The sequence below is a fragment of the Panicum virgatum genome, chromosome 5N (assembly GCF_016808335.1).
Source record: "Panicum virgatum strain AP13 chromosome 5N, P.virgatum_v5, whole genome shotgun sequence".
In the NCBI taxonomy this organism is placed as follows: Eukaryota; Viridiplantae; Streptophyta; class Magnoliopsida; order Poales; family Poaceae; genus Panicum; species Panicum virgatum.
In genome coordinates, this window is record NC_053149.1 from 24,150,265 (window position 1) to 24,162,313 (window position 12,049).

A 12,049-nucleotide genomic window follows, 5' to 3' on the forward strand; every position below is an offset into this window, starting at 1 on the left:
GCTTGGCCATGGTGGAGAAGGAGAGAGAGAAAAGAGCCAAATGATGACAAGGGACCATATGTAAGTGAGGGCGGAAGAAGCCACGTTATTACAACAACAACATAGCCTTTGTCCCAAGCGAGTTAGGGTAGGCTAGAGATGAAACCCAAAAAACACAAAGGTCACGGTTCAGGCACGTTGATAGCTAGTCTCCAAGAGCTCCTATCCAAAACTACCTCCTCAGAGATGTCTCAATCTTTAAGGTCTCTCTTAACCTACTCGTCCCAAGTCAGTTTAGGTCTACATCTACCCCTCCTTACCTTATCGACACGCTTTAGCACCCCACTATGCACCGGCGCCTCCGGAGGGCTCCGTTGGACATGTCCAAACCATCTCAACCGATGTTGGGTAAGTTTCTCCTCAATTGGTACCATCCCTACCCTTTCCCGAATAACTTCGTTCCAGATTCTATCTCTCCTTGTGTGCCCGCAAAATCACCGCAACATCCGCTCTCTGCTACACTCAGTTGCTGGATATGTCGCCTTTTGTAGGCCAACATTCAGCACCGTTATAACATTGCCGGGCGAATCGCTGTCCTATAAAACTTATCTTTTAACTTTTGTGGCACCCTCCTATCACAGAGGACACCAGAAGCTTGACGTCATTTCAACCAGCCAGCTGAGATTCTATGCCTAACATCTTCATCAATATCGCCATCCTTTTGTAGCATCGAACCTAAATACCGAAAAGTGTCCTTCTGAGCCACCACTTGCCCATCGAGACTAATGTCACCACCCCTCATGCCTAGATGCGCTGAAATCGCACATCATGTACTCGGTCTTGGTCTTATGAAGTCTGAACAATTTTGACTCTAATGTGCGTCTCCACAGCTCTAACTTTCTATTATATTAACCTCTGCTCTACTCTCGTCAACTAGCACCACATTATCAGCAAAGAGCATACACCAAGGGATATCACCTTGTATGTCCCTTGTGATCTCATCCATCACCAATATAAATAAGGGCTCAATGCCGACCTCTGATGTAGGCCTATGTTAATAGAAAAGTCAGTGGTGTCGCCACCACATGCCCGGACAAACGTCATCGCATTCTTGTACATATCTTTGATGAGGATAATGTATTTAATTGAGATTTTGTGCTTCTCCAAGGCCCACCACATGATATTTCTCGGTACTTTTTCATACGTCTTCTCGAGGTCAATAAATACCATGTGCAAGTCCTTCTGCTCCCTATATCTCTCCATCAATTGTCGTATTAGGAAAATCGCCTCCATGGTTGACCTTCCAGGCATGAACCCAAACTGGTTTTGGATCACACTTTTCACTCTTCTTAGGCAGTGCTCGATAACCCTCTCTCAGAGCTTCATCGTATGGCTCATCAGCTTAATCCCACGGTAGTTAGTACAACTCTGAACATCTCCTTTGTTTTTGAAGATCGGTACTAATATACTTCTTCTCCATTCTTCAGGCATCTTGTTTGACTGAAAAATGAGATTAAAAAGCTTAGTTAACCATATAATCGCTCTGTCACCTAGACATCTCCACACCTAGGAAGCCACGTTATTAGCAAAAAAAAAGTTATTTTCAAAATTGCTCTGCACCGCTGCAGAGGTATTTAAATTGTTTTTAGAAGATAAGGTTGTATAATATCTAGTTTTAGAGGTAGGGTATTCAGGTTGTGTTTAGTTCTAAAAAAGTTGGATGAAATTCACTTAGGTAATTTCAACCAAAGATTAGAAGGACTAAACATGATCTAATTGTAAATTAATTATACGGATGGACGGAAAATTGTGAGACGAATTTATTAAGCCTATTAATTTATCATTAGAGATTGTTTATTGTAGCACAACATTATCTAATAATGATCTAATTAGGTTTAAAAAATTTGTTTCAGAATTATACCTAAATTATGGAATGAATTTTATCAGTTATCCACCTTTAATACTGTTAATTAATAATTAAATATTCAAAGTTAGTGTAGGGCTCAAATTTTTTTTTGAAGATCTACGAAATGGACTTTTCCCTTAAGATTTTTGCGCCGCCGGTCGCTATCTCCGCTCCACCGTGGGCGCCGCCGCGCCGTCCGCCGTGGACTTTCGTTAATTGGTTCCTCATCCAGTATTGAGAGGAGGAAGCCTCGCACCGTGGCCACGCCTCGGCCGTCATCCACGGATCCACCCGACCACCGACGCCTCTCCAGGCCGATGGCGGCACAGCTCATCAATGGTGACCCCCCTACCGCCACTTCCCTCGCCGACGACCTCCACGCCGTAGCCGAGATCCTGCTCCGCCTCCCGTCGCCGGCTGCCCTCGTACGCGCTGCGCTCGCCTCGAGGCGCTGGCGCCAGATCGCCTCGTCCCCCGGGTTCCTCCGCAGGTACCGCTCCCGCCACACGTCGTCGCCCCTGCTCGGCCTCTATGTCCCGCGCTCGCACGCCGGGCTCCCCTCTTTCCAGCTTGCGGATTCGGTCCGGTCCGACCGCGCCCTTGCCAAATTTGTGCGCGCGGGCGATTTCAATCTCACCGTCCTCGAGAGCCACCCGGAGTGGCGCCTCCTTGACTGCCACAACAGCCGCCGCCTCCTCTCTAGAGACGAGTCACGCGCCGTGTACAACCCCGTGTCCGGGCACGAACCCTTATGGCTTCCGCTTCCGCAAAATAGTCCCCTCGAAGGCACCTTCATTTCTGAATGCTTGTTGCAAGGCCATTGCGACAATGAGGCATCGTTCCGCGTGGTCAGTGTGCAACACCGTGGCTGTGACCAGATGGTGCGAGCTGCTGAGTACGACTCATGTACTCGCCAGTGGCGTCGCCATCAGTGGGTGAAGAACATCAACAGACCTCAACATGACCAGGCGATGCACGCCGGTAGGCTCATCTTTTGGAGATACGAAGATACTTCATTGCTTTTGCTTGACACAGCCACTGTGGAATTTTCCATACTTGGTCTCCCCTTCACCTTCTTCCAACCGTCAATGTATGCCATAGGAGACACCGTCGATGGTGTCTGCTGCCTTGTGGGCCTTGTTGGGAGCCTTAAGAACCTTCATTTGCAAGTGTGGCTGCTAAAGGAGGATGGTGTTACCAAGACGTGGGAGCCAGAGAAGAAAGTTCCAGTTAGCCAAGTGCTTGGCAGGGATGCCCAATTGCATCAAGTCCATGTTGTAACCAATGGAGTAGCTCTTCTAGCTGGCGATCGGTGCCACCAATTTGCCATCAATCTGAAGAAAATGTGTATCGATGCTGAGTTTGAGTGCAGCACTCTTGGTTATCCTTTGCAAATGCCATAGCCACCTGCTGTGTTGGTGGAAACTGGTAGGGGTAAGTGATCTGCACTTGACACTTTTGATAGATGTTTAACAGAAAAGTATGAGTGAACTGCACTTTTGTTTACTACTTACACTGGTCAATTGTCGTAACTTTGCTGCAGAGACTATTAATTATGTTGTGGATGTTGTAACAAAAAAACTTTCTGCAATTGAAGAAACTGAGGTATTTATGAATTTTACCCCCCAACTTGTATTTCTATCAAAAGATGTTCAAACTTTTTGTGTACCAGCCATACATGATAATTGCCTAACCATCTTTGTTCACTCAAATTTTGTTTTATAGCAATTGTTTATCGATTTTTTGCCACTAAAATTAAATGCTGCTGCAACTAGTCTTGCAAAACTTTGTTCATTAATAATTCTTGCAATTGTTTCTTATTATTTATTTTGTTAGATGAATATGATGTTTGGCGTCCAATGTGACAAGATGGTTAACAAAAGCAAGACAATCCCTACTAGCAGGCTAGATCATGTTGGTGACATGATCCCCTATAACCAAATGATCGTCCATGGCAGTGAGATGGTTCAAGGTATTCATACGACTCATGGTAATGACACTGCTGAGTCAGTGGTACAAACCAAATCAAGATGTGACTGCGAGATGGTCTCTAGTGATCATGGTGGTAACATGATCAACTTTAAACAAACAGTCATATGTGGTAGTGAGATGGTTCAAGGTATTGAGATGACTCATGATAATGGCACTACTGAGGTGACTACTGCATCAAGATGCAGCAACCGGATGGATCACAGTGATGAGATGATCCACTGCAACCAAATGGTTATTCGTGGCAGTGAGATGGTTCAAGGTATTGAAATGACTCATGGTACTTGCACTGTTGAGGCGGCACCTACCACATCAAGACATGGTCGTGAAATGGTCCCTGGTAGGAAGATGGTTCATGGTTGTTCAATGATCCGCTGTAATCAAAAGGCCATCCATGACAGGCAGATGGTTCAAGGTATTGAAATGCCTCATGGTAATGACACTGCTGAGGCAGCACCAGACGCACCACCAACCACAGCAAGACGTCGGAGAAAGAACTCCATCATCTGGCAGCATTTCACAACTGAAACCGATTCTGATGGATGCACACGAGCATGCTGTAATTATTGCAAGAGAACCTTTGCTTGCTCCAAAACAGCAGGCACTAGCCATCTAAAGAGGCACATTACCCTGGGTTCATGTCCTGTGATGAAAGGTCAAGTGCCACCTTCATCAGGAAGGACAGGAAATCGTGGCAGCTGTGCTGCTAAGAGGCAATGCCTACATGCTGGCCCTGGAAACGATACATTTGATCGTAACGGCAATACATTGTATCTGGGGAACATGGACATTCTGACTGAGGTATTTAAGATTTTTTTCCTTATTTCTGTTTCTGTTTAAAAGAATGCAGCAGTGTACTTTGCAACTACAGGAGTCAGGAGGTAGTTTGCCACTGAATCTTTGTTCTGTCACATGTCCTTATTTAGCAATTGTGTTTTATGACATTTGACTCCTGGTCCTTTAGTATGGAAAAGTGCACCTTCAATTATTGCCTTGGTCTATTTTTCTGTTGTCTTTGCTAAAACCATTCATTTTTTATAACTAGAACCATTCATTTTTTATAACCAAATCCATTCATTTAGCAGCCTCTAGCTACAAAACAAGGAAATGAATACTCAATATCAAAATGCTTAAAAGTGTTACATGACATGGACAATGTGTCGGATGAGATCAAGCATCTTGCCTTTCATGTTCTCAAGGATGCAACAAATCGAGAGATATTCATGAGCTATGAATCAAGGCTCCGTGGTTTGTGGTTGAAGAAGGAAATTAGCAAACTTTGAACATAACAGACTCTATGTAAGTCTTGCTTTATTTTCCCTCTACTTTGTAGCTCCATTTTGTTTGCATTTGTTCAAGGTTGAATATTTTAGTTTCAAGAATCAAGATTGCAATTTTTTTGAGTAATGCTTAATGAGTGTTATATACCAAGTGCCTTGATTGTCAGTTAGATCCCTATTACAACTTAAATATATTTCTTATGAAAACTTACAAAATTATCTACTCAAGTGCTCCGGTCAATGGTGAAAATACACTGTTCAGAACAAAAGAAGGCCGTACCCAGTGCCGTAGGCTTCCCGCACTGCGTAGGGTCTGGGGAAGGATTGTTTTAAGCACCAAGCCTTGCCCGCACAAATATGCAGAGGCTGAGGCTCGAACCTGGGACCTTCCGGTTGAACAGCCTACCGCTGCACCAAGCCCGCCCTTCTACTGTCCAGAATCAGTATCACATTTTGATGTTGGTCCACCATACTACAAAATTCCTACACAAACAAAAACAAGCTCGTATTCTTCTCAAGCTGGATATTAATAAGGCTTTTGACTCAGTCTCATGGCCTTTTCTCTTGGAAGTTTTGAAGCAGTTGGGTTTTGGACCAATTTGGTGTGATATCATAAGTGGGCTGCTTCGAACATCCTCCACTCAAATACTACTCAACGGATCTCCAGGAGCAAGGATACATCATCAGCGCGGCCTAAGACAGGGGGACCCATTGTCACCCATGCTTTTCATCCTAGTCATGGATGTGCTTTGTCACTTAATAAAGAAAGTGGCAGATGAGCAAATGTTACAACCACTTGCCAGAAGGGCATTGCAACATAGGATCTCCTTATATGCAGATGATGTTGTGCTTTTCTTGAGGCCTTCGGCCAATGATATTGAAATTACTCTAGATATCCTACAGCTCTTTGGTAATGCTTCTGGGCTCACAACTAATCTCCAGAAGAGTAGTGTGCTCCCTATACAATGCACTGAAGATGACAAATTATTCTTGCAAGAATCCCTGCCATGTCAGATCTCTGATTTCCCTTTTAAGTATTTGGGAGTTCCTCTCTCTCACAAAAAACTAGAGCACAAGCACAGCCCATTGTTGAAAAAATAGCGGACAGACTCCCAAGCTGGAAGGCTGATTTGCTCACCAAAGCTGGTAGAATGATTTTGGTACAGTATGTGCTCACCTCAATGCTCACCTACATTCTCTTGGCACTCGAGCTACCACCTTGTACTTTAAAGGCAATCGACAAGATAAGAAGTTTTCTGTGGAAAGGCAGAAAAGACGCTAGAGGAGGGCACTGTCTGCTTGCTTGGCCAAAGGTCACAAGACCAATTTGTTTGGGGGAGGGGGGGGCTTGGCATCTCTGATCTCCAGAAATTAGGGTCAGCCCTGAAACTCAGGTGGCTTTGGTTGCAGAAAACAGAGCCTGAAAAGGCATGGGCTTTCTTCCCCGTCCAAGCCCAGTCCCAGGTCCAGTCCTTTGATATGGCTGTTGAAACAGTAATTGGAAATGGAAAAAATACACGTTTTTGGATGGATAGCTGGTTGTTTGGTCAAAGCTTAAAACAGACCCTGCCACATTTGTTCAATGCAATTGCAGTAAGAGCAAGAAAAAGAATGGTCTATGATGCTATCACTGGTAGAAAATGGATTTTAGATATTAGAGGAGGAGCTTTGAATGTGCAGGTTCTGATTGAATATCTTCACTTGTGGAACCTTTCCAATGTTGAACTACAGTCAGAGGTGGACGACACACATATTTGGAAGTTCTCAACTTCTGGAGTATACTCCACCAAATCAGCCTATGAGGCTTTATTCATTGGAGCCACGGAGTTTGGTTCATGAGAAAGAATTTGGAAGAGTTGGGCTCCAGGGAAATGCAAGTTCTTCATGTGGACTGTGGCCCATAATCGATGTTGGACAGCGGATAGACTTGCTAAAAGAGGCCTTAACCACCCACCGAAATGCCCACTTTTTGATCAGGTTGGAGAAACAATTGATCACCTGTTGGTCTCTTGTGTTTTTAGCCGGCAATTTTGGTTCTGCATTCTGCAGCATTTTGGGCTGCAAGCTGCTGCGCCACAGTTGGATGATCACTGTTTTATTGACTGGTGGGCGGGAGCTAGCAGCAGGTTTTCTGGTCAGGTTCAGAAGGGCGTTAATTCCATCATTATCCTAGGATCTTGGTTAGTGTGGAAGCACCATAACTACTGTGTGTTTGATGGGGGAACCCCTAATTTGTCCCGGGTGGTGTCTACCTTTAGAGAAGATGTCCAGCAGTGGTTTGTAGCAGGGGCTCGAGGAGTTTCTTATCTCCTTGCCCTAGCTCCTTCCACTTAGATGCCCTGGGCAGGTGGTGTGTGGTCTGGTCCTGTAGTAGTTAGTTTGTATAAGAGAGTTCCTCTACTTTAGGGTGTGTTACAGACCCTTTATCCCTGTAACTTTTTTGTTTTTGGAGGCTTTTTCCCTCCTTTTTATCTTCTTAATATATTGATGCGCAGCTCTCCTGCGCATTCGAGAAAAAAAAAGTATCACATTTTGTTTTGTAGCTCCTACCTTGTGGTCCAGTAGATTACTAGCATTTATACATGAAGGAATGATATCACCTCCCATAAACTGGTGTAATTCAGTTGATATAACACCTGATTGATTCCACAGGTTGTCCGACATGGCACCTCATCAGCACTGTTTGTACATATATCAGTTTCTTATTTTTCGTCTGGCTGCTGTATAATCTGAGTACACAAGAGAAGCTACAACAGGCTGCAAAACATACAGCTGTGATTTTCTTTCTTTGAATGCTACACCATTCTTCTTTTTTCTAGTTCGAGACGCTACCTTTGTTCACTGTGCAAAACATAAAATAGAGGCTTTTTTAAGAGAGAATTTCTTGAATCCCAAGGTCATCTGATGAATCAGAACTTAAAGTTTTGTGGTTGGAGGAGGTTTGTGGAAGTTCTGTTGTTTTGCCCTCTTTTTTACATTTATCTTTTTGAGTACAACATTCAAGCTTGGATATTTCTGTTTGGAGAATGATCATTTGATGTAATGTCCTTCCATTGTTTGGCCAAAAAGAAATGCTGCATTTATACATAAAGTCATGATGTTTCGTGCCTTAAAAAACTTCGAAATTATGTTGATAGCTTGATACGATGCCTGATAGCTCATTGTTTAGACCATTGTTTGTCATAACTATTAGAGTATATTTGGTAGTTATAGATATACGTATCGTAAACTGCCATATGTATCCCGGGGAGCCTTGCTCCCCAAGTCTTGTACTCTCATATATACCGGCCGAGGCCTCAGTGCAATCCATCCATCCATTACACCAATCCTATTATTCTACGTGGTATCACGAGTTTGGGTTCTAACCCTAGGCCTCAAACCCTAGTTTTCCACTGCTCGCGCCGCCGACGCCCCTCCTTTCCCCGCCGCAGGTGCTCCTGACCATCACGACGCGCATCCAGCGCGCCCTCGCAACGATCTGCTAGCGCCCCCCCGGGAGATGTTGATCTCCGCGGGGGGGGGGGGGGGGGGGGGGGGCGCACCCTCCACTTCTTCCCAGCAGATCCGTCGATCTGCCATACTTCTAGGTGTCGCGGCAGATCGATCTGATACGCCGCCGTCGTCGTCGTCACGCAGCAACAGATCGTGAAGAACTCACCCGGGTGTCGCCGTCCGCGGGCTGGTATTGGCCTCCTTCCTTCCGCTCCTGCCCTGGCAGGATCCGCCGCCGGCAGGTCGGCTCTGGTCGCCCTTCTCTGGCGGACTCCACTGGATCCGACAGCATCTTCCACGACCGACGGCGTGGCTCCGCCCGCTAGGCCTTGGCCCGTCGGCGGCCGCGGTGGCCGCGCCTGGCCGCGCCTCCCCTTCTACCGCTTCTTCCCTGGCGGGATCCACCGTCGGCCGTCCGGCTCCGGCGCACCTGCCTCCTCCGGTGAATCCACGCCGGCCTCCGCCCCCGACCGTCGGCGCAGCTTCGCCTACCGGGCCTTGGCCCGTCAGTGGCCGTGGCGGTGGCTGGCCCCGCCTCCCTGTCTACCGCTTCCTCCCCTGGCGGGATCCGCCAATGGGCTTCGATGCGCCGGTCTCCCGCTGCCGCCTGGCGCCAGGACGACCCGGCGGAGCCGCCTCCGCCCCCGGCGGAACCGCCTTGCCCTGCCTACCACACCGCCAGCGGCGGCCCGACCCCTCCTATGGCTCTTCTTTTTTCTCGCACCATGGCTGGCAGAAGCCTATTGACCGTGGTGAGCGACAAGCATGAAAGAGATAAGGGGGTTGGGGGGTCTCTGCTCTGTGCACCCGGAGATTCTACACAAGAAGTTGCTGCTAGTTTATTTTTGGTTAGTTTCTCTGATTTTTCACTCGATCATTGATCGAGATTGAGTCGCCCACCGCCCGTCGACCTCGTGCCTCTACTTCGACGTCAGCATCGACTTCACCAGCCTCTTCTTCATCATCGACATGCGATATGGTGACATGGACGACGCCCTAGGGGACGCCCATCTACACCGCCCTCCTCACCGCTTCGTTCGCACGACAACCCATGCCGGCTTGTCTTCGTCTTCACCGATCGGGACGCCTTCGCCGACTTCGCCCACCGTCGTCTCGCCTCACGCTAATCGGTCTGATCAGCCGATCTGCGTGATCCACCCGGCTCCCATGACGTCCGTCCTCGTCGAGCGCGCCCTTCACCGAGCACGGAGGGCTGCTACTGCATCGCCTCTTCGGGTAGCAGTGGTGTCACCCCGTGGTCTTCTCCGCCGTTGCTTCCTCACCGTCGCAGACCACGTCCCCGACCTCATCGTCGACTCGTCGCTGCGCACCCCGCGCATGGTCTTCGTCAAGCTATACGAGTTCTTCGCCGTCTCTTTCGAGCGCCACCGCCGCGTCATCCGGATCATTCGGCCTTGTGCTGGAAAGTCTTGGTTCCCCTTCTCGCTTCGTCTAGCACAACCACGTCACCAGCGTCGCCATCTCGTCCCCGACTACTTCGTCTACTCCAGCAACAGCAAGTGTTGGCACCTTCTACCCCGCCTTCTTCTGCGCCTGCGACCGCCATGGAGGCCTTCTCTGCTGGTCCCCCCGGCGACGGCGCCTGGTTGTGCATACTCCCTTGCACGTCCGGTATTGGCAACACCGGTGCGTGCCCATCGTCCTCGATGCGTTTCCGAGCTTGGGAAACTCGGGCATGTGTCGCCCGATGGTATGACTGCATCGACTCCGGTATCGCTCCCTCTACGATTGCCTCGACGCGTCGCCATCTTCATCTCTGGCGTCTTCTCCATTACGCCATCACCATGGCGCCTCCTCGTGCGCCCGTGGCTTCATGTGCAGTAATCTCGTCTTCGGCAACCTCGACAGCTCTACGTCGACCACGGCTATCCTATGCACGGCATCTTCGACCATGGTTCCTCGCCCTCCGGCTCGGCTACCTCGACATCGGCACAAAGGGCTACCATCCGCATGAGTTACTCGCCGGTTTTCTCTCCAGTCGCAGCATCCGCACCACACCGACGTTTTGACTGTCGGGGGATGTTAGTTCGTTGGCTCTTGCTTTCGGCTTCTTCTCCAGTCTCACCGTCTGCGGTGCTCCCGCTGTGATTGCGGGGGAGTATTAGAATATATTTGGTAGTTGTAGATATACGTATCGTAAACTGCCATATGTATCTCGGGGAGCCTTGCCCCTCAAGTCTTGTACTCTCATATATACCGGCCGAGGCCTCAATGTCAAACCATCCATCAATTACACCAATCCTATTATTCTACAATAACTGCCTTGCTTCTTCTGGCATTTTAGGTAGAAAGTGCATGTCTGCCAAGGTTACAAGAAGGGACCAAGCTACAGTTGCTTCGACCTTACAAGAGCCAAGGTCACATATACACATGACTCATGCTGACCGTTTATATATGTGTACACAGATTTACCTTCTATAAAATTTGATGTGTTATTTACTTTTTTAGAACTACTTTTTATAAAGGATAACTTTATTTAAGGATCAAAGACAAGTTACAGAAATTAAGCATAAGTCGCCCATTGAACAGGTTGCAGAGATTGCTCTTGAATGTTGCCAAGCGCCCAAGCCTCTTTTGTTAATGGACCAATCCCCTCTATGCCACTGAAAATTCATCGCCGAGCTTTGGGAGGTTCAGGTTGCTAGGACGAGCTTCGACGGCCGAACTTTGGGAGGTTTAGGTTGCTGGGACGTCGCTGGTCACTGGCGGCCTTAGAAGCGGGGGAGGGGGCAGGGAAGCCCGACGCTGGAGGCGGGTTGCGGGTGGCGGTGGTCGGCGGCGGGGACGCCGCCGGCCGGGGGCGGCGGGTTGATATGTGGTGGGCCAGGCTAATTAGTGTCGGCGGCGGTGGAGGATGGCGCCGGAGGCGGCAACGGAGCTAGGGGCAGCAGAGGAAGGCGGGGGGGGGGGGGGGGGGGTCTGCGAGTGGATTGATTCCACTCGCATATGCGGGGAATAGCTCTGATCATATCCTTTGAAAAATTAAGTTGAACTTAGCTCGACTCAATTATGCTATCATTACTATCATACCTAAGGAAACTTCCCTAAAAATGTTTAGGCTCATAAGCCTCATAAACATAGTTTCAAAATTAATAGGCTCATCAAAGTCTGTGAAAGACTTATTTCTTCAAACGGGACAGCCTTCATAAAAAAACAGGTTTATCTTAGAAAGTGTAGTAGCTGCTCATGAGATTATTTGTAGGAAAGGTAGGATGCGTATAATGTGGTCGATGTATTGCATTGAGCTCCTAGGGCGAATATATAGGAGTACATGGCTTGGAGGGCAAGTAGCCTCTCCTAGAGATAAGGAAGATTATCCCGGGATTACAATCAATCCTAAACTAACCATATCCGGAGTTGCCTAATATACTCTAACATCCCT

The 12,049-nt window shown here is 47.9% G+C and overlaps 1 protein-coding gene across 1 annotated transcript; it reads left to right on the forward strand.

The window, feature by feature from the left end:
* Positions 1–2,091: 2,091 nt before the first annotated feature.
* LOC120672445 lies at positions 2,092–5,080 on the forward strand. Its single transcript, XM_039952842.1, has 4 exons — positions 2,092–3,319; positions 3,429–3,490; positions 3,722–4,675; positions 4,960–5,080. The coding sequence occupies exon 1, from the start codon at positions 2,203–2,205 to the stop codon at positions 3,286–3,288; it is 1,086 nt and encodes a 361-aa protein (XP_039808776.1). The 5' UTR covers positions 2,092–2,202; the 3' UTR covers positions 3,289–3,319; positions 3,429–3,490; positions 3,722–4,675; positions 4,960–5,080.
* Positions 5,081–12,049: the final 6,969 nt, after the last annotated feature.